We start from the raw sequence: 22500 nt of genomic DNA on the forward strand, positions 1-22500 counted from the left end.
CTAAAGAAATGTCTATCAATTATTACTTTCTTCCTTTAAATATTCACAGACACTTGCCTAAGGTACACCAATAAAAATAACATTATACAGCTTACAATATAAATGAAAATTACAAACTGAGCAGAATAAACATTTCACTTTCTAAGAAAGAAAGAAAGAAACAAAAAAAGTATGAACAAACAACAGAAATTGGCTTACCTGCTCATTACAGTGTCTGTCGTGAAGATGCGTCATGGCACTAAATCTCCTTCTTGTCATGGTATCACATCCAGACCATCCACACTGTATTTCAGGGATGTGAGGAGGGCAGTGCACTTTACATGCATGATGATATACTTGGCCTGCACTGCTGAACACTTGGTTGCACCCCCGCCATTCACATATGTACTGTAAGCCACTAGGATTTCCTGGGCGCCTTGCAACACCTGAGGAGAGCACCTGCGGGGCAGGAACGTGGGGTGTCTGTGGCCCCTGACTCACAGAGGTCTGAGACACTGGGACAGCTGTAGGACCTGCTGGGGCAGGTGCTATGGCAGCAGGTAAGGAAGCTGGTGTCTGAACACTGTACACTGCCGTAGTTGAACTACTACTGATGTTATTACTATTACTGTTACTATTATTACTCTGAAACTGGACAGGGGGAGGAGTTGGTGTGGCACGCATATCTGCTATTGGTGTGGCTGCCCTGACTGTTCTCATAGCACTGGTTACAGTAGCAACAGGTACCGTAGTTCCCGACGAAACTACCTGCACAACTTGCTGACCAGCCACTTGTCTCGGTAGCACCAGCTGTTGGCCCTGGCCCCCTTGGTGCTGGTTACCAGAGATAACCATCTTTGGGTTGGGTAAAATTATAAGTGTCTTCGCTGTGGACCCCTGTTGCTGAGGTGCTAGCAGGACTGTACCTCCAACATTTCCTGGCACCACCACTTGCCCACTTCCTCCTTGCTGACCACTTACTACAACAGGCTGACCTTGATTTCCTGCAACGATCATAGTCTGCCCTTGCGCACTAGACACTACAACTTGCTGTTGTCCTTGTGTTCCAGGAACCACTACAGTTTGATTCTGATTCCCACTCACAACAAATTGGCCTTGCGCATTACTTCCTTGCACAAACACTTGTCCCTGACAATGTGGTACACCCTGCATTATCACTTGTCCCTGAATATTATTACCTCCTTGCACCATCACTTGGTGTTGGCCACCACTACCTTGCGAAAGAATAACTTGCCCACCCAGCACCTGCCCAAGCTGACCCTGATGGAGGATCACTTTCTGTGGTGGTCCCGACTGTCCCTGTTGGATGACTTGTTGAATAACTTGCCCCGCAGCTGCTCCTTGTGTCAGGATCTGCCCACCTTGCTGCACAATGACTCCAGTCTGTGTGCTTGGTCGCTGGAGAATCACCTGACCTTGAGGTGTTACCATCGTCTGAGTTGTACCCACTTGCTGCCCAGCAAGCACAGCTTGACTTACAACCATCTGTTGTGGTTGGTTAGGATTCACCGAAGGAGCCTGCTGTCCTTGACTCAAAACCACCTGGTGACCCTGAGATATAACTTCACCACTCTCACTTCCATTCTGACTGACATATAATGTTATTCGGCTATCCATGCCAGGAGCTCCTCTTGGGTCTTCGATAGCAATTCTCTTTGCTGGAGCATTATCAGGAGTTGCAGGTCTCTTAATGCCCCCCTGGGTCGATTCATTACTAGACTGTCCATTTGTGGCCACTGGACCATTTACTTTCACTTGCTGTCCATGATTAACAAACTCTAGACCCTTGTCACTGATTCTCAAGTCTCTATCAACCACACCATTCAGTATGTCTCCCCCAACTGTCTTTTCAAGCAGATCAGCTAACACATTTTTCTTTACTTTGGTCTCTGAGACATCGTTCACCTCCTCTTCTTTCACATCAATCTCTGATTTTAATCCATTTTGTAGAATTCCTTCAAAACTTGTTACCTTTTTGTCATTAAGAGTAGATGATAAGAAGGAATTTGAGTCATCTTCACATCTTTTAATCTGTTTGAGAAGAAAGGAAGGAAGCAAATATTTTAGTGGGGGAGGTTAGAGTTTCCAAGATATAGGAATACTTATGAAAATGGATACTTAAATTACTGAAGATACTAAATAAAGTTTGTTCGCAAGAAATAAAGCTATATAAATATATATGCATGCTTACCTCATTACAAATCCCATTAAAAGATGAGGTTTTTCTGACTTGAGAGTCACTGCTGCTGTCTTGGCTGTTATCTACTTGTTGCTGTTGTAACTGCTGTTTCTGCAGGTTTCTTGACACCTGAAAGAGGAAAGGGAACCTTCAAATACTCAAACTAAAACCAACCATGCAAATTACATATGAATCAAATCAAAACAAACTGGCACCAACTCCAATATAAGAATGTCAGGGAAAGATCTTTACAATCTTGTACAGTTTCTGTTAAATTTAAAACCAATGCTACAGGTTTAATAAAGCCGTGTCCGGAGCAGGTGAGATGCAGTCAGAAATGTTAAGGAATTCATCACTTGCTGCAAACATTAGTGTAAATTAGTCATGTGAGACAAAACTACTTATATCTGCAAAGTAAGGAAAGTTAGAAGAAATCAAAACACTAATAATGCAGTTAATTTCCTTTAGTTTTATCCATCCAGAAGGTTGCAATATTAGTCATTCTGAAAGAGAAAAGTGGTTTATCAGTGCTAACCACTGCATTCAGAAGCATGAAAAACATGCAATATTGTCAACACACACACTAGCATACACATCCACACACACAAACACACAAATCAATCCCATATGACCACCGCCGCCACCACCGTCCCTCACAAAAGATGGAGGAACAAGACCAGAGATACAGGCCAGCACCAGGCACCAAAAGCTGAAGGACAGCCACAGAGGGCAGCGGGAGCACCAGTCGAGCAGCAGTAGCAGGGCTTCCCTTCACCATCAGAGCTTGGATGTTGTTGAGTGGAAGTTGACAACACTGGTGTTACCTGTGCTGGTGATACTGGTGGCTGGTGTGTTCCATACTGGCCACCCAGACCCCCTACCAAACCCCCAGCCACAACCTGCATCCCAGGGCTAGAGCTCATGCTTGTCTGAGTGAGCATGGTACCCAGAGGTCCTGGAGGACCCTGAGATAGTGCCTGGACATAGGATCCTGCACTCCCTGTTGCCCTGGGCTGTTGTTGAGGTGCTGTGGAAACTAGGAGGGGCCGTGGGTGGGGAGACTGGTGGGGGTGGAGTGGGTCCATGCTGCCTGCCTGACCTACTCCGACAGGAGTTACCTTGTTGGCCAAAAGACTCTTGATAAGGGCTGAATTATCTGATCTGTTGGTTTGCTGAGGTTGCTGAGGAGACTGCTGTTGGGATTGTTGCTGCTGTGGACTGCTAAACACACCCTGAGGCATGGTACCAGTCACCATGGCCTTCAATGTAAATACAAGTCCCTTATTAGTTCAGAGAACCTTTGTGTAAAAATAACTGACTTTGTACAAAAAGAAGGGGTAACATTTTAAATGAAACAATTTCCTTACCTGAGTTCCTCTTACAACAGGCTGAGGTGGAGGTGGGGACGGTCTGAGGGGTGCAGATAGCTGGGCCTTCAGGATAGGCGACGATGGGGACACAATGCCGTCAGATTGAGCGGATACAGTGACTATCTGTGCTGTTGAACCAGTCAGAGGTACTGACACCTGGCTACCGACAGTGTTAATGGCTGGCAAGACTGGTGTGGGACTGTACATTGGAACAGTCCCTGTTGTTATTCTTCCTCCCTTTTTCTTATCGGGTACAGGTGGAACTACTACACCATCACGTCTCCTGATACCATTATAATGCCATTTTTCTGCACCGTCATCCACCGGTCTTCGACTTGGTCCAACACCAGTTCCAAAAACTTTCCTATAAAATACAAAGTATATAGATAAATATAAACCTGATGTGTGTGGTACTTACTAATTCAGATATATCCATATAAAGTAGGAGGGAGGGAGGGAGGGAGGGAGGGAGGAGAGAGAGGGAGGAGAGGGAGAGGAGAGGAAGGGAGAGAGGAGAAGGAAGGAAGGAGAGGAGAGGAGAGGAAGGAAGGAAAGAGAAGGAAGGAGAGGAGAGGAGAGGGAGAGGAGAGGAGAGGAGAGAGAGGAGAGGAGGAGAGGAGGGAGAGAGAGGGAGGGAGGGAGGGAGAGAGAGAGAGAGAGAAATTTACATATAAATATATATACATCTCTATACTGAAGAGAGAAAGAGGGGGGGAATATAAAAAAAAATTTCATCATGATCTTACCGGACACAGTTTGATAATAGGACTGGATTCAAGCCTTGTTTACGACCCAAGGATTGCATTGAAGCTGCAAAATGACGATAAACAATCGCCTGTTCAATGGCTTTCCCTGGAGCAGCTTCGTAATTTTTTGTTACCCATTCCATTACAAACTCTTCAACATCAGGAGGAACCTGCAAAAGAATTTAAAGAACTATTAATAAGACCAAATATACTAAATATAAACATGGCCCACCTTCCTGAGTGACCAAAATGGGAAAGAATGACATAATAAAATGAGAAGGCAGAACAAGAAAAAGATTAAAAGGTGGGGGGGGGGGGGGGAACCACAAGGCTGATATTAACTGAGAAATATTCACACAAACACCTCTTACAAATAAGTATTTCATGGCTGAATTATGCCAACCTAAAATGAGTCTAAAATATAGAAAACATTAGTAAAATGAAAAAGTAATAAATCCTTTCAACTTACAATTCTGCTAGCTATTTTCTTTGGGTCCCCTGTAATAGGTGTGATAGGAGGTTTAGGGGTGACTGGAGTGACCTGCTGCACAGCCGGTGGTGCAGGAGCAGCAACAGCTATGGCTGTGGCTGGGACAACAGTACCCGTCTGCACTGTGATCGTAGGAGTTGGCAGGTTTGGTGTCACAGCCGGTGTGGGTGGTGGTGGATTTGCAGGCTCTGGCTCACTCACTACACCAGTAACTGTCTCCACAACCTGAGAATACAAAAAGAAATACAATTGAACAGATTGTTCCCTCTTCCGTGACCTTATACAATCAACCATGTTTCTTCACACAGAATGTCAATACAAACCATACCCAATTAAGTTAAAACTAAAAACAAAGAAACCAGACACTGACCTTCATTCCAATACAAGCTTCTGGTCCGTAACTTTGGGCTTCAACCGTCAATAAGGATATAAGTGTGTGTATAGACCCTTTTGCACGGACAATGGCATTGCAAGCAGGTGTTCCCAGAGATGACAGAGAATATAGACATTCTAAGGTGTAAATTAGCAGCATGATGTCATGGATGGTAAGATATCTACATATTTGTCCATACACCTGCAAACAAAATCACCCATTAGTATTTAAAAAATAAATAAATAAAATACAAGGAACTAACAGAAAACTGAATATCAGACACAAAGTGTAGTAACATTTGGATGAAAATGTAGACGGGACTTACAGCAGGATCAATATTGTTATTGAGAATTTCCTCATTGGGATCATTCATGGCTAATTTGTTGAGGACCTCCAGAGACCTGAGAACAAATGCTCGATCTGGAGAGGACACACCATTGCAGATGTGAGTTAGCAATGATGCTGTACAAGAGTCAATCTTTGGATCCCGCAGAGAAACTTCAGGTGCAATGTTACCCAAGGTATCCAGAGCATTCACTGCAAGTCCACCCCATTGTGAACACATACACAAAACTAAGAACCTGAAAATATACAATAAAATCTATTTAGTACTTCTTACTACATCAACATTTTGCAAAGAAGTTCAAAATATAAAACAAGTGTCATATTTCCACCCCTAAACACTAGAGATGCGAAAACAACCAATAAATGTCAGAAGAACTGTTACACAGCATACCTGAGGCATGTCTGAGACCTGGCTAGGGAAGAGACATTATGCTCCTCAAAGGATAAGTTACGGATGATATGCAGGATCTGGCTGATCCGCGTCCCCTCTCCATCCTGCTGTCCAAGATCTCTTCCCAGATGAAATAGTTCTGCATCTTCCTTTCCCAACTTTAAGTCACTACCTTCAATCTCTAAAACCTGGAAAGCAAATAGATTCTTACTACATTTACCTCTTTGAAAAGCAATTGCAAAGACGAGAATTATGCAAGGTCAGAGCAGAACAGTAGTACAATCTTTACTGCTAACAGTCTCCCATAATTGCATGAGCCATTAATTGCATGAGCCATAGCTCTTTCAAACCTTACATACTTAAATCTAACATTTTCTTTTGCTATAAATTACATTATATATATGATTGAATATCAAAGATTTAACACAATTCAAACTTTAGCAGTTACTTTCTTTTAGGATTTTCACTTCTTCCACTGGAAAGTATTTACAATATAAATAACTGCACTCCATGAAGATTAGTACAAAAAATTAACTTCTCATTAACAGATTAATCAAAAGGACAAAGTAAACCTCTTGCTGAAGAGCCAAATGAAACCCATTTCTTCATCTCTTTCCATTAATCAGTTCAATTTCAAAATAACTTAAGATTAAATTAAGATTATTGAAAGATTCTGCACATTTGTCATAAATTTTGTGAAATATAAACCTATCTCTCTGAGGAGTAGATTTACATCTTAGCTCCAGCCGAATATCCTGAATGTAAATTTTAAAACCAACTAAGTAAATGCTCCTATAGCAAGCACACACATTATCTTCAGAAGCTAAAAGATAAAAAATGGCTGTTCTTAAACAGGAGCACATCAAGTGAAGTGGTAATCTCGAAAAAAATTTATGAAGTCAATACATTTAACCCAAACACACAGCACTATGACCATCAAAATTTCCATGATCCATTCTCATAATCATAAGATCAGGGATCTACAGAAGGGGGAGGGGGTATCTATAATTATTTTCAGTTTGCTTTTTGACAGGGGTGCTACACCTTCCTCCCTTAAAGCCAAACAAAACACTAATCGTCATCACAAAAAAAAATGCAAGATACTATTTATCACTCACAAGCCTTCCCCCCCATCAAGCTAATCATCCAGTCCCTTACCCTAATTCAAGACATCAACCAAACATCCTTAAAATTATTAGAAAAAGGCACTAATGTAGTCAAATCTCATGATACAGCAAAAGCTATTCTGACTAGATTTTTGCATTTCTTAACAGTTTTATGTAAGTCTGGCAATATTCTTTAAAAAAATGTTGAGCACTCGTCAATTCTCACTGCACTCTCAGCCTGACTAAAGTTAATACAACATACTACACATCTGATATTGTAACATCTTCCAACAAGAGCACTAACAAGAAGGAAATGGACTAAGGTATAGAACCTTTATCAGTTAATTAATGGACAAAACTTAGTAACAGATAAATAAACTGTTACCCCTATGTCTCTGAAAATTGGTCAATATACAAAATAATGAAACAAAATCACTTCTACACAAACACACAGATAAGCTGTCACAGACAAACAATTGCTTTCCATAATGGAACATCGTGCGAATTTAAATCTGATGCATTCTGCCAAGGTTCCTCCAACCTAACCCCAGCATTTTCCCCTCCCTCCTTCTCTAAGGGCCTCCCTCCTCATGGCTGGAGTAAAAATATATTTGAAATATATATATATATATACACAAAAGAAAACTTTGTATTATGTATGCATGTCAATTATCAGTTGCCATATTCACAATGATTCCAATAAATTGATTATTGGCAAGTAGTAAAAAAATAATTTTATCTCCTCTATGGGGTATGTAAAATCTGAACACTCCTCTATGGGGTATGTAAAATCAATTTTTTTTTTTTTTTTTAAGGGAAATACCAAATTTTTCAGGGCAAAATTAGGATCAGACTGTAGCTTGGGGAAGAAAAAGCAAAGGAACTGCAGTTCCAAGGACTACAGATAGAGTTGTCTTGACAAAGATCATGGATATACCATCAACTATATGCAATTTACTGAAGCCCATTACAATACATAGATATATAAAATACAAAAATTTCAAAATCATCATTCTAGAGTCAGTAATTTATACATGTCTAAAACCAACTGTGATATTCAAAACTTGTACAAAACAAGCACTAATTCCACTGTAGAATAAGTCTATACTTCAGGAGCAAGTGTCAAAACATACCATAGTAGTGGTATGTTAAAATTAAATTCATAGCAATATAAATATTAAGCTTTGTACACAAGGTGTGAATGATAAGAATCAAAGTAATAAAAGTCACAGTAACAGGCATATTCATCAGAAAATATATTCTCTATAACAGCTGAAGTAATCACATTCGTTATGGAAACAGTGGAGGCAAAAGCAGCTTAAATGATTTTATTACTCAAATGATTAGATAAAATACCCCCATCACAGTGCTAAGACAATAATTAATACATGGCACCATAGTTCACCTAAGCAAGACTTCAATTCTAAAGAAAAGAGAAAGATTCAAAAGAAGAGAGAGGAAAAAAACAAGCATTTTACATATTTCAAGTTACTTCTCCAAGCTGGAATGAGAAACCTACACCCTAGAGTATTCATCTATTAGCTTTATGAATACTGTTCTCTTTACATAAATTAATCTTAACTATGGGCTTATTATTGCATTAGATTAGAGTAATCTACCATTCGAACCTGCCAGAAATACCTACAAGAGAAAAGTTGAACATTGTAGATGTATTCATAAGAGCTAAGAGTTGTATTAGTACAGATGTATTCATGAGAGTTGTATTAGTATTGGTGTCTCAGTATATTTACTACTTACTGTGGCAATGACACTGGTAATGATAATGGTTATGGCTATGATTATGGTAACAGCTAATGGTTGTGTTTGTGACTGTGACAGAGGTAGTAGTAAAGATGGGTGAGTAACAGCTGCATGGCCTTGTAGCACACACAAAATTTGCCCATTCCAGTAATCAATTCTTGACCTTGAACTTTATGACAGCTATACCAAAACTAACAATGAGTGGCCTACATGCCTGGTCATTTTTTGTTATAAAGAATTATCATAAATAGCAAACTAGAAACTAATAGTCTTCAAATAACTGTTGGAGATTTTTTTTTTTACTGCAAAAATGACAAAGAATCATACAAGTAAGAATATATCAGTAACAAGTAATATCAAAACCTGAAAAAATATTGAATTAAATGTTGCAGCAAGATAGCAACTACTAGTAATATAATGTACTATGAGGTGGAAGAAATAGCCAGCAAATTTGGCAACACTGCCAAAATAGCCCCAGAATGGCCCTTAATCTCAAGAAGAATGATGACCAAAGCTTTACTGGGAACAAGATCAAAGTAATTAACAATAATAAATCAAAAGTACAGGGTTAAGCCTTTAAAAAGAGACAGCAGGAAAAGTAATGTGGTACAAGGAAGTATTCTTACAAGTACTCTTCATAAAGTGAGACTTAACAATACTGCAACTGACACCACCCAACCACCCATCATCATCATAATGGAAAGCAGAAGATTCAACAAATGCAACGTAAATCAAACGGAAATAAGACCTATTGCAAAAGAGGGCAATATAGTACTGCTACACCTGAGTTCTTACAAATTCAGGAGGGATGGGCAACAAGAAATTTACGACAAACAACATAAGAATGAATTTTTAAATATAATTTCTGGCATATAAAAACTTGCAAACAATAAAACTTTGTTTGGAAACTCTGAATAGGATATGCTCTGCTTACATCCCATTAACAACCAACCAATGTTCAACTGGACTCCCAGCACACTAATCAGTATAATCATCCACATCTTAAATGCAAGCAATACTGCAACATCAAGAGGAATTTTCAATGCTTCCCACAAATCAGTATAATAGCACATCTCTGCAAAACTACAAGGGATGTCCTAGTCTCTCCCCAAGTACTGAGACTTAACATTTCAGCACACTGTGTTATAACTACAAGGGTAAGTGAGTCCTCAGCTCATACAATGCAGTCCCAAGTAACCTAGAAATCAAACTTTTAAGGACATTAAAAAGGATAAACAAATATCTAATAATAGTTACATACCTAAACTAATATCTAATAATGCTTATACATCTACAGCCAACCATCCCTCCACTTAGGAAAACACATGGAATCCTTTACTAAATACTTTAACTATGCATTTGGTTGCTCTATCCACAAGGGGGTAAAATCTTACCTTTTCTAATCTTCTTAATAACAAGTCCTTCTTTGAAAGCTGTGCTTCTTCACTTGTTAATTTGTCACTTTCATCAAATGCTTCTCTGCTTCCACTACTCACTGATTTCACTAAGTCTGATTTTGATTCACTTAGTAGACAGGAATCATTTATTAAGAAATCACTGGTTCCTTCAAGTACAAAATTTTCCTTATTATTTAAAGTTTCCAAAATATCACTGTTAAGATTATGGGCAATATTATTATTTATAGCACCATTATTTTCTTCCAATTCAACTGTCTTGCTAGTGTCCAAAGCTCGACTACTGATTTTCTCGAAACTCTCGGGCGTCAGCAAGTCTAACACTGTACGATCTTCCACTGAATCAATCCAGAACTGCACTAGGCTCCGGCCTTTTGCTTCTTTGTAGTTTGTCAAGAAATACTTCTGCGTTTCCCCTGAAATGGAAACATTTTGTAAGAATAAAAACCTGTGCGAGCAGAAAATTTCAAAATCAATCCTTTATGCAATGTTAAACGAGCTGATGAAAAAAGGGCAAAAGTACAACTGTTTAAAATCATAAAAATTAAAAATAAATTTCCTACTTTACAAAAAAAAAAAATCTGTAATGACCAAAGACCCTTTAACACTGAAATAATTTTATAAATATTATAATAAAGAAAAATAAACAAATAAAATATAAAATATCTACACCTCCATTGGCTTCTATATCAACTATTTAATACTACAATAAAGCACACAATTTCTCATTTAATAGCAAACAAAATTAAACCACGACTCCAATAACCTTCTAACCTCTAGAAATATACTTACAGTCTCTGTATACACCAGCATGGGCTAGCATGTGCTCCACCAATCGTGGGCACTGACCAAGCTGCAGAACATGGCGTCCTTCGTTGCTCAATATGGTGCACACATTGAAGGCAAAGTCATGCTCATTGGGCATCGGCGAGATGAGGGAAAGTGCGAGCTTATCATATGGAGAAGGCCTGTATAGTGCAGAAGACAGTCCAGCACCAACTCTGATAGCTTCTGTTGGGGAGACAAAATACATAAAATAGAGCTTCAGATATATATATATATATATATATATATATATATATATATATATATATATATATATATATTCACAGTATCATTATTCAATAATAGTATGAATAATCATTATAAAAATTGGAAGTGTCATAAAAATCAAAAATGAAATAGCAGATTATATCTACAATACAATAATACAAGTATGAGCAGTGCCAGAATATAAAAGTTTCCATACCTCTTATCACAGTGTCCCATTACTTATATATAATTGTCTATTGGTGGTTATATGAGAAGAGTAAGTGTTTAAGATATCGATATGATTTGTACGTTTGCATATGATGTGTATTTGTAGTATATATGATTCGCAAGATAAATTGATACTATTATGTATATAAATGTATCTAATTTATGATCAATATCATGTATAAATACTTATTAATTATATTAATTAAGTAATGATATATGAATATATATTAAATTAAATAATATCTTTATATTTAAGATTTGTTTAATAATTTAAGTATAAAATCTAAATTATGTTAAATAAATATAATATTATAATAAATTATAATATATAGTATATAATAATATATATACTTATAATATACTATTATATATATATATATATATATATATATATATATATATATGCACAATACCATTATTCAAAAAAGTATGAAAATCCATTACAAAAAATTGGAAGTGCTCTAAAAATCAAACAATGAAAGCAGATATCCCTCCACACATACAAATATACAAGATGCCAGCCAGTGCCAGATAAAAAGGCTTTCCACACCCTCTTATCACAGCTGCTCCCCCTTACTTACCTACAACATTGTGCTGTTGGTGGTTATATGAGAGAGGCACAGTGTTAAGAGATCTGATTGTACGTTTGGCTCGCATGGATCGGGAGTCTTCCCCGTCGTCCATCTCTGTCCCACGTTCTTCGCCATCTTCGCCAAGAAAATTGATACGCTCATATGCATCAAGGTATCTGGAAAAACAAAAACAGCTTGTTATGCATCAAGATATTCATATAAATACCATTATTCACTTACTATTAATTAACAGAAATGACAATTGAAATACTGGATCTTGAAGGAGTTTACAACTCAATATCTTTGATATTTAACAGCTGGGAACACCATTGTTGTTTTAATAAACTGCTTACAAAGTAACCACCATAACTTTATTTCTAGTAGGTGGGGTAAGTGCATGTATACATGGATGAATATCAATTGTGTATACACATAGATGCTTCAGTACTTAATCAGCAAAGAGCCAATCACCAGGTCTATCTGATTCAACCTGTTTACCGCATTCCTTGAATTCTTAGAGAAAAGTTCCTATTATTAATAATAATAGTACTGCTCAAACATTTAAAAAGTGCTGCTAGTTGTAAAAATGAAAATAATAAGGTTAATAACAATGCATAAAGAAGCCTATTAAAACAAGTATCCACAGCATCAATGGGTTATAAATACTTGCTCAATAAACATACCATACAGAGGACATTTGGTGAGTGAGTGTGTGTATTCTTATCTGTATGCATATGCTTTCATTTGTTAGCCTTTGGTGTACTTGTGCATGTGCGTGCATTTGTGCGCGCACATTTATTATATATTCATGTATATGTGATATATAATCAAAAGCGCCTGAGTGTATTTTCAAAGTTATATTCATTAGGCAAGTCCATTTTCATTTGCATAGCCTATAATTTCCTTGCAAGAAATAAGCCATTTAAATATTCCTAACGGCTACTTCAAAACCGGGAAAATGCCATTTGTGTTCCAATTACCCGTCCAGATTTCCCCGGGTAAGGCTAAAGAAAAACATTGGGTAATTCTTCCCCGTGGCCGCCTTCCCGAAGCCGGCCCGCCACCCCCGCCCCCCATCATGAACACCGGGAAAGCATCCCTCATGAGCATATACCTGTTCTTCCCCTCTCCCTAACCTTGCCCACAACACCAACGGTAAAAAATACCCGCGTGGCATAAACATAACCACCACCTATTCCTGATAACTCGAGATGCGTTCATCATTCCCTTTCAAATGTTTTTCTCCTTATTTTTGGTGCACGTTTACGGCACACACACATTTATGGAAGAGTAAACACGCAAATCAAACATACATACATCCGTCTGTGTGTGTGTGTGTGTGTGTGTGTGTGTGTGTGTGTGTGTGTGTGTGTGTGTGTGTGTGTGTGTGTGTGTGTGTGTGTGTGTGTGTGTGTGTGTGTGTGTGTGTGTGTGTGTGTGTCTCTCCCCAGCCCCCATACAAGTACCCCCTCCCAAGGAATAAATTAAATAGCCACCCTGATGAAAATTGGCAGACTCCCAATCAATCCCTAAATCATGATCACCGCTCCAAGCAGCACCCAAATAATGCAATCGAGCCGGACGCCGCTCCCTAAAGCATGCGGCCGTTCGAAATTTGCCTCGAAATGATTCACCCAAGCACCCATCATCCCTACGAGGGCCGCACACATCATCTACTTCCCCGCCACCCACACAAGCTAAAAATGGCTCCTCCCGTCCATACATAACCCTTTGTTTCGCGTTTCGGGGGTTTCAGTGTGGGGTTCCCCGCATGCGTGATATTAAAATGACCCACGGATCGAATTCCGCCTGAAATCCAAGCTAAAAAAATCCAAAGCTTGCATTTATTTCTCGCTTTGAACGGAGCAATATTAGGGCATTTTGACAATGTGGCTCAGACGCGGCAACTAAATAAAGAAAACGAGTTTTAATCGTTGCGTCATACGTCATAGACTTGGAACTATACAACTAAATATGTACAAATACGCTCCGTATAGATGCAGCTTCATGTCCTCATAGAAAAGCATCAGTGACATGCATCACATTAAAATAGGAACGAGTTTGATATCACGACATGCGGCAGCAACAGAGGCAGGGGCGCCAGCAGTGGGCAGGTTAGCTCACACGTAAGCACATTACTCCGCTTCCCATGGAACCTTGTCCAGCCATTCCACGTCTACGTGGCCTAAGCTCCTGGGCGAAATAAGCTAATATTCCTATAGAAATCAAGGCATGCAGGGGCTCCAGAGACAGGTAAAGAGGAAGATAAGAGAGAAGAGAACAGAGTATTGATCGGCCTCCCGCAGCCCAGCCCTGGCGCGCACACGTGAGGCAGCCCCGCGCTAATCTCAGTACACACATCCACATGGCGCACCAGCCCTGCACACACGCGCACACGCACACTCGCATACACATAGGCACCTGCCCTGCCGCCCTCTGTCTCCCGATAACGCCTCTGATCTTCGGCGCCCTTCGGCATCGCCGTCGTCGTGATTATTTTATTCGCTAAAGTTTGTCTCTACCAACTTCTTCCCCCATGGCCACCACCCAGGACGAGAGGAGGTACCTCTCGCTTGGTCACCACTCCCGCCCAAACCTTTTCATTACTCCCGACATAAAATGGCTTAAAAGAAATATTTCGGCTTAATTCTCATTAACAGATGTTTCGGCATGATGGTATAGACTTCTGATACGAAAAGGCCGCCTATGAAAGCTACTCCTGGACACCTGCACAGCATACAATATACCGGTAGGAATTTCGAATGAACCTGAAGTTCTTGATATCAAGACACGTATCAAATGGTGGCCGTGGTGTCGATGAGGCTACGAGATAATTATTAAAACGAAAAAAATAAAACTAATCTGTACTTGGCCACAGCAATTCAACCGTGATCAAACTTGCAACACAAACAAAATAACAAACAAACAGAAGAACGACGTATCATGCCCCCTTCCACAGAAAATATCCGGCTCATACAACCGGCCTTCCCTCTACCTTTTAATCCCTACGATAAGTGCCTGAGAGAGAAACAAACGGAAGGTAAGGTTAGTGGTGTGGATGGCACGTGAGGCAGCAACAGTTGCTTCGACACCCCCCTACCCCCAACTCCAGCCCCACCTAACCCACCCACCCACCACCTGGCCACAGGAGAGCGTACAAGTCTGTCTCGATCTGCAAAATAACGCTAAGGTCCTTGGGCTTTTCATTTCACCCCGAGTGCTCGATGCTACTACTCACGTTTGTGGCATGGCCCCGTGCATAAGTCTGGTATAATTTAAATGAGACGGGGAAAAATGTAAAGAGACTGCGACAGGCTCTTTTGTGTGGATGGAGATGCCTTGGGGAACACTTAAGCCCTCAGGACAGGCATAATTATCAACAAACTGCAGGGAACTGAGCGACTCCTGCTGGTATGTTAAGTGACAACTGTCTGGAAAGTCACTCTGGCGTAAACGGAGATTCAGCGTGTATTGGGATGCTGAAATGCTCTGACAATCTACATACACCGTTTTGCTCGCTTCCAAAACCTGGGTCCAAAACAGAAGGAAAAGTTTTTCCCGTCCCAAGACAAGAAAATGCGCCGACGGATGCTATAATAGCGCCGATCTCTGGCTGGGCACACGTCGCGCGGACTCCCCCCCCCCCCCCCGAGCCAACACGTTGCCGGGCCGCCCCTTCCCCGGCAAAAACGTTGTCGAGCGCGGTGGTACGGCGAGATCGACTAAGTGTGCCGAAACGTAAGGCCCACCACGTGGCCTACCATCGATCTGCCTATGCGCCGACCCTGGGTCCTTCACCAGTGGCCGCCGCCTACCCGCCGCAGACGGCATATCAGATAAAACTTATATCTCCGGAGATACACTGTAGGTAACGGTCGTTTTATCCTGGCCGAGATAAGTTAAGAAAAACCGAACATTAAGGTTTCGTTTATCAGTGATCAGGGTTGCCACTAAGGTTGAACGAAGGACGCCGGAGGTTACCCGTCTCAAGCCCGTTCTCATGGCGCCCCCTGAGGAGGAGGTTCCTTTGTGGACACTTTGGCCCTTGGCGCTGTCTGCTGCCTCTGCCAGGGCCCCGACCTTCACCTACCCCAGCGACCTATCCGCCAGCCCACAAGCCCTCCTTCCAAGCAGAAACCCGAGTGCGGCCAGGGCCAGGTGGTGGCACGACCAGGGTGAGGGTAGGGCACGGCCTCAGGTGGTTGTGGTGGTACTGTGGCAGTCTCCGCCCACCGAGGGAGGCCCCGTTATTGAGGGCGGCGAGGCAGGGCCAGCATGAGTCACGGCATGTCCCGCTTGGCTGGCGGACGAGGGAGGCGGGAGGATGTCCGTCCCTGCACACTCGAGCTGGGAGCCTCCACCCGGAAGTCGCTCGCTAAACGTTTCTTCATTCGCACGGCACTGACTGCCCGCGAGAACCGAACGTGTATGGGGGCGTGCGGGCGGCCTGCCGGTGCGTACGCGGACGTCCACCAATATTTACGGAGGAACGGAGAATCCACACGCAAGTCAGAGAAAGGGAGGGGGAGGGAGGGAGGGAGGGGAGGGGGGAGAGAGAGAGAGAGAGAGAGAGAGAGAGAGAGAGAGAGAGAGAGAGAGAGAGAGAGAGAGAGAGAGAGAGAGAGGAGAGAGAGAGAAAGAGAGAGAGAGAGAGAGAGAGAGGAGAGAGAGAGAGAGAAGAGAGAGGAGAGAGAGAGAGAGAGAGAGAGAGAGAGAGAGAGAAGAGAGACAGAGAGAGAGAGGAGAGAGAAGAGAGAGAGGAGAGAGAGACAGAGAGAGAGAGAGAGAGAGGAGAGAGAGAGAGAGAGAGAGAGAGAGAGAGAGAGAGAGAGGAAAGAGAGAGAGAGAGAGAGAGAGAGAGAGAGAGAAGGGGAGAGAGAGAGAGGAGAGGAAGAGAGAGAGAGAGAGAGAGAGAGAGAGAGAAGGAGAAGAAGAGAGAGAGAGAGAGAGAGAGAGAGAGAGAGAGAGAGAGAGAGAGAGACTGACTGACTTATCCACCCCCGTTACATGTCAACATTTCCGGAAATAACAATGACGAAAATTCGCGACCATGTCACGCAGTCAATCCACAACTGACTTAGCCGCCATTATTCATTATCACTCATCTTGAAGCCCTTACTCATGGCCATCTATCTTGGCCTTCGGAGTGAGTCCCATCGTCCATTCCCTTTAGCACGAAGCCGTACGCAGAGGGCAAAAGCTTCCTCCGCTTTGGTACCTCGACAACCTCCCCTCTACTCTTTATTTTATTTTTTTTTTAATACGTCTTGCCGTTTCTTTCCTTCTATATTCCTCGCGCCCGCTTTGACAACCCCCCCTAGCTGGAATCACCTCACATAACACCCTCTGCTCTCCCGACACCAAACGGGTTTCCTCAATCCTTTCCCCTCTCTTGCCACGATCCTTGCCCGCCTCCCCCTTTCCCTCATCTTCCTGCTCCCAAGCCTTGTTCTTACCCCTTTTCCTTCTCCCTTCCCGCTCTTTTGTCTTCCACCATTCTTTCTTCCTACTCTTCCCGGTCTCCTCTTCCCTTCGTTTCCTTGCCCGTATTTCGCCCCCGTTCTCCTCGCCCGTTTTCTCTTTTTCTTTCCTCCATCTCCTCCCGCTCTCAGCACCGCCTTTTTTCTCTCTTTCCTCCCCCCCGCCTCTCTTTTTTCCACACTCACCGCCTGTTTTCTCTTTCCTTTTCCCCCCTCCCCCCTCATCGCCTGTTCTCTCTCCACCATTCGTCCCCCCGTCCCTCCCTCCCCCCTCCTTCCTTCCCACCAAGCTGCGACCTTACAGTAACCTCTTCGTCAGTATTTCTTGTACCCACCTCCGGCTCGCTCTCTCACCCTCTCTCTCACCCACCCACCCACCCTCGCGCTCTCCTTTCCTCTCTTTTCCCCTACTTCCTGTTCCTCCTCTCCTCTTTAATGTGACGCCCACCTTCCTCAACTATGCATCAGCGTCCACCATCTTTAGTTCGAGCGGGTGGATAAACCAGATTTTATTTATGCCGTGAAATAAGGTAACGGGCAGGGGGACTGGCAACTGCGCCGATCAAAAATGTCGCGGGGAGGACTGTTGGGAGCCGACAACTCCTCTGTGTGACCGGATAGCCGTATTAGTTTCTATATTTCTAACATTAATGGAATATATTATGATACATAATGAGCGACAGCTGAAGTCTGGCGCAAAACTTCATGCGGGTTGATGACGGCCGAAAATGTGAAAGTGTCAGCACCTCCAGCCAATGAAAACTCTCCGCCACTCCCACTCTCACTTCTGGTTGGCGGCGTCCGTCGACAAGGGCAGCGCTGCAGCCAATAAGAACGCGCGACTAAACAGATTCCGCTTTGTGATTGGGCGAGAGACAGCAGGGTCACTGACACCCAGGGCCTCAGCGAGCGCAACACCGCAGCCATCAGCACCACCCGCCACTGTTGCCGCATCTCCCGGAACATCAAAACATTTCCATTTCTCCTTCCTATGGCCGCCGATTTTCTTTGTCGTTGTCATACATAATGTTGATAAAATATGGGGAATATTGTGCTCATAGCTTTAACACACTTTGTTTACAAAGAAGGGGGAAATGCACTGTCTATGGTGCACCACAGCATTAGGGCAATGGAATTTCCCCTTCAATGCTGAACAGTAGAAAGGGTTGCAAGTTCTTAGGTGTCGCCGTTTTAAAAAATGCAAGTCGGATGAGATATCAAGAGCCCAATGTGATGATAAAGAGGTCGAGGGGAGGATATGCCGGCGTGGATTCGCGGCCAAGCCTATCGGCAAGACATGTGAGCCCCTCTCCCGCGGGGGAAGGTACGTTGTATGAAGTAACAAAATGCGACAGAGCGCATACCCCGAAGCCAAGGGGGGAGGGGGCAGCAACCCCTGTGTTAGCCCGCATAACATGTCAGAGGCCGCGGGAATAAGATGCTCCGGCCAGAAGCCCCGCATCCCGCGTGTGACAAAGGACGGGAATCAGACATAGGGGAGACGCTGCTCCCCGCGCCCACAGCCTTTCAAGTTCATGCCCAAATCACAAGTGACACCAGGAAGTCAGGCGGTTACCTGGCTCTGCAGGTAAGCGTCGGAGGTATGCGCGAGCCCGCTGCTTCCTCGGCCGGATTGATATGCCAATCAATCATCTCCCTATGGCACAGGGACTACTGGGTGTGAAGTGAACCCAAGCCCGATGACACAGGCTAAGCCGCGCTCGATTCCACACGTAGTCGCGAGCCACGAAACGGAGGGAAATCATATCGCGATAATATCGAGATAAAGAAACAGAATTCAATAAAAAAACAACTTCAATTTCGACCCTAAAATATACCAACGGCGCTCCCAAGACCCGTGAGGGAGGGTGAAGGGGGGGGGGGCATGTGAAGACGGTCAAGCGCCGCAGACGATCGCTCGGGAGTGTAATAAGCGAGAGGGGATGAATGTATGGTTTACGGCCTACGCTCCCAGGCTGGGGGGGGGGGGGCACCACACCGCTACCTGCTCAGAAACGTCTTCTACTTACTACTCCAAGCCCTCAATTCCAGCTGATACTCTACACAGAATAACCAACTAGACCGAGGGACCTCACTCTCACACTATAATAAGTCTATCAAGGCTTGTGATGGAATGTCAAAGCAATGTCAGGGCGACCAACAACCAAGACCCTCCGCCGCCGGATTGCCTTCTCCAACCTGCAGAACACGAATAACCTGTGCTCGTTAACAGCCCGACCCGCAGTCGCACCGTGCGCCTGGGGAGTCGCACTCACTACAGGTTTCAGCACGGCCGCACATGCAGAGCCATAACCATACCCATTCATTGTGGCCTCTATTCCCTCGATCAAAACGGGGGGGAATCATGCAAGCGCCGGCCGCGGACGCCGCCTTCGAGAAACACTCTCCGTCCTGGCCGCCGCCCAAGTTACACATTGATGGGGCCATTATTTTTTCCCAATAAATCTCTCATGGAGAATGCAAGTCCTCGGCGGCGGCCCGAGCCTTCCGTCCCGCCCGATTGCTGCCCCGCGCCCGAGCCCTGCCATCGCGCGAACGCTGAGCCGGTGTGTCCGCGGCCCTCCATCCAGTGCCTCCTACTGACTGTGCCTCGTGCGAGCTGCCTTGTATCAACAGGATCCACATCTTGCTCGGCGCCACCGCCGACACCGCCAGTGTCACCGAAACCATGGTTCCCCCCCCTCTCTCTCTCTCTCTCTCTCTCTCTCTCTCTCTCTCTCTCTCTCTCTCTCTCTCTCTCTCTCTCTCTCTCTCTCTCTCTCTCTCTCCCTCCTTCATTCCTACACCAAGAAATCGGGTCATGATCTTATCTCCCTTGGCTTAAATAATCCCTTCATACTTTCAACTGCATACTTCAGAAGGTTACATAGCTCTCCCCCTCCTCCCCTAAAATAATGAAATGAGTCCTCTCCCTACGGAAAAATCCGCTAAAACCGAGTCTTTCCCCTTGACTAAAAAAGGACACTGGGTGAACATCCTTCAAGATTCTTGCCGCCCGCGCCAACGGAGGACGCGTGAATGAATAAAAAGCAGCCCGGCTGCCGACGTCCCTTGCCCAATACATCAGCTGGTGTTCGTGTCCTCGTGTTCCTTTTGCTTTCCACGTATTGCATGACTCCGCTGTGAGGCATTGCAAGGAGCCCAGCAGCTAAGAGCTTTGGAACCCTCGTTAATTAGCTTATGGCAATGGTGATGCCGTAACCACGCGTTTTCCTCCCACCTACACCGTGCTTGAACGGGTTTCAGACACGAGGCAGAGAAACAAAGGTACGTAGAAGCGAAGTAGCAAGAGTGACGACACGCTTCCCTCTCAGAGCGCGGGGGCCATCGGAGGCGAGAGGGAGGGCGGGGACTAAGAGCACCCAACGTTGACAAGTAAACACACGAACCCGCCTCACCTCCAACACGTTCGCGCCGAGATGCAGAGGAATGCTAAAAATACACTTTGGTCCCCCCGGTGAGCAGCATCCCGGCCACCAAGGCGGTCCTGCCCTCGACTCATCACCTGCGCCACTTCCTCATCACGCATCGTTGGTCTCCAGGGGCCTCAACTATCGTATAAATGACCAATAGAGCATATTATTCTAAATGGCTCTGGAGATATACGTAACGGCACATGAACTGAGTTTACAATCATCTATTTTTACCCCATTACTCGTTCTGACTGCAAACCCGACCAAATGAACGGGATCCACGGTCGCATCCCGGCTGCGCTCGCACTCTCCTTCAAGACGACTCGCCAAACACCTGCAAATTTAAAAAGGCACTAAATGCCCGAGAGGAAAGAGCAAAGGTCAGAACTCCTCCGTGCGTAATGCGACGCGACAGCTGGGGTAACCACTGCTACTGTTGCACAGGCGCCCCACCTCTCTCAGAGGGCAAATGGTAAAGCTTGGTCAGCAAAACCCTGGCCTTCCATACCTAGCGCGGCTCTCCTGCCCGTGGCACCCGGCGCCCTTACCAGCCAGTATTAACCGACTTCCACTGGAACGCGAGTCGTGACCGGAACGAGATGCATCTGTTGCTGGTCCCGGTAACCGGGGCACCAGAGGTATCCTGACTCAGCCTATGCTCCTTGCTCCCTCAGCTCGGGCAGAAGTGACAACAGCAATGTCAAGCATTTCCATCCGTCCTTGGCTCGGCATCGGCACCAAGGTCCTCCGCACCCCTTCATGGCCCCGTGGTAGCTTTTAGCGAATTCTTCTGTTACACGCCTCACTTTTCCTGTAAATTATTCACAAGTGATCAAGGCAGGGCGTGGGTGAGAGCCAGGGTGCGTGTGGTGCGGGCAGGGGAGCAGAGGGGGACTGACAGGGGGGAGGGGAAAGGGGCCTCCCTGCCACCTGGGCCTTTAAGCAGCCACGCTGACGCATCCAATCGACACCGCCGCCCTGGAAACCCCTCGCCGCGCCTGCATCAGAAGTATTCGAATTACTCGAGTCTACCAGCGTCACATAGACTGCATTGGTCAGCGGCAACGGGAGGGAGAGGGGCGGGAGCGGGGAGCGGGGGGGGGGCGGAAGGGAGGCGGCGGAGGACGGCGGCGGGGAAGGGGCCGGGGAAGGGGCCGGGAAGGGGCGGGGGAAGGAAAGTGACGAGGGTGGGAGGGCCCGCGCGGACATACCGGATCAATACGCAATACCTCGCTACACAACACAAGCGGCAGCTGGTGGCGGTGGCGATGGCGGGCAGCGCCGTGGGGGAGGGGGAGGGGGGCGGACGTGGTGTTTATACTGTAGAGAAGGGATGTTGTGGCTGCTCCAAGACTGGTGGTTTCATGCGGGTTGTGCTGAAACAGGCTTCAGCACCGGAGACCTAAGTCGTAGAGGGGCCGCGGGGTGGCGACAAACCAGGGAGTCGGTCTTTCCAGCAGTGGTTTGTTGTGCCTCGGGTACGTGCTGCTGCAGGAAGGGCAGCTGGCGACTCAGAAGACGCCTGACTAAGGCGGGTACAAAGAGGCTGGGGGTACGGGGGGGGGAGCGTTTTCATTG

The 22500-nt window shown here is 44.7% G+C and overlaps 1 protein-coding gene across 4 annotated transcripts in view; it reads right to left on the bottom strand.

Annotated features, from left to right (window-relative positions):
* Nucleotides 1-22500, bottom strand: part of LOC119574777 (AT-rich interactive domain-containing protein 2-like) — a 50509-nt gene that overhangs the window by 7025 nt on the left and 20984 nt on the right. For 2 of the 4 annotated variants that reach the window (XM_037922127.1, XM_037922128.1), the window contains 12 exons: nt 12018-12184; nt 10969-11187; nt 10156-10592; nt 5895-6082; nt 5484-5739; nt 5156-5359; nt 4765-5010; nt 4296-4465; nt 3547-3913; nt 3004-3438; nt 2192-2308; nt 199-2031 (listed from right to left, as the gene is read on the bottom strand). In XM_037922127.1, coding sequence (XP_037778055.1) covers nt 199-2031; nt 2192-2308; nt 3004-3438; nt 3547-3913; nt 4296-4465; nt 4765-5010; nt 5156-5359; nt 5484-5739; nt 5895-6082; nt 10156-10592; nt 10969-11187; nt 12018-12184 — 4639 coding nt within the window. The remainder of the gene's footprint in view (nt 1-198; nt 2032-2191; nt 2309-3003; nt 3439-3546; nt 3914-4295; nt 4466-4764; nt 5011-5155; nt 5360-5483; nt 5740-5894; nt 6083-10155; nt 10593-10968; nt 11188-12017; nt 12185-22500) is intronic. The other 2 variants (XM_037922129.1, XM_037922130.1) reach the window with 2 other exon arrangements.

The sequence above is a fragment of the Penaeus monodon genome, chromosome 1, assembly GCF_015228065.2.
Source record: "Penaeus monodon isolate SGIC_2016 chromosome 1, NSTDA_Pmon_1, whole genome shotgun sequence".
Taxonomy (NCBI): Eukaryota; Metazoa; Arthropoda; class Malacostraca; order Decapoda; family Penaeidae; genus Penaeus; species Penaeus monodon.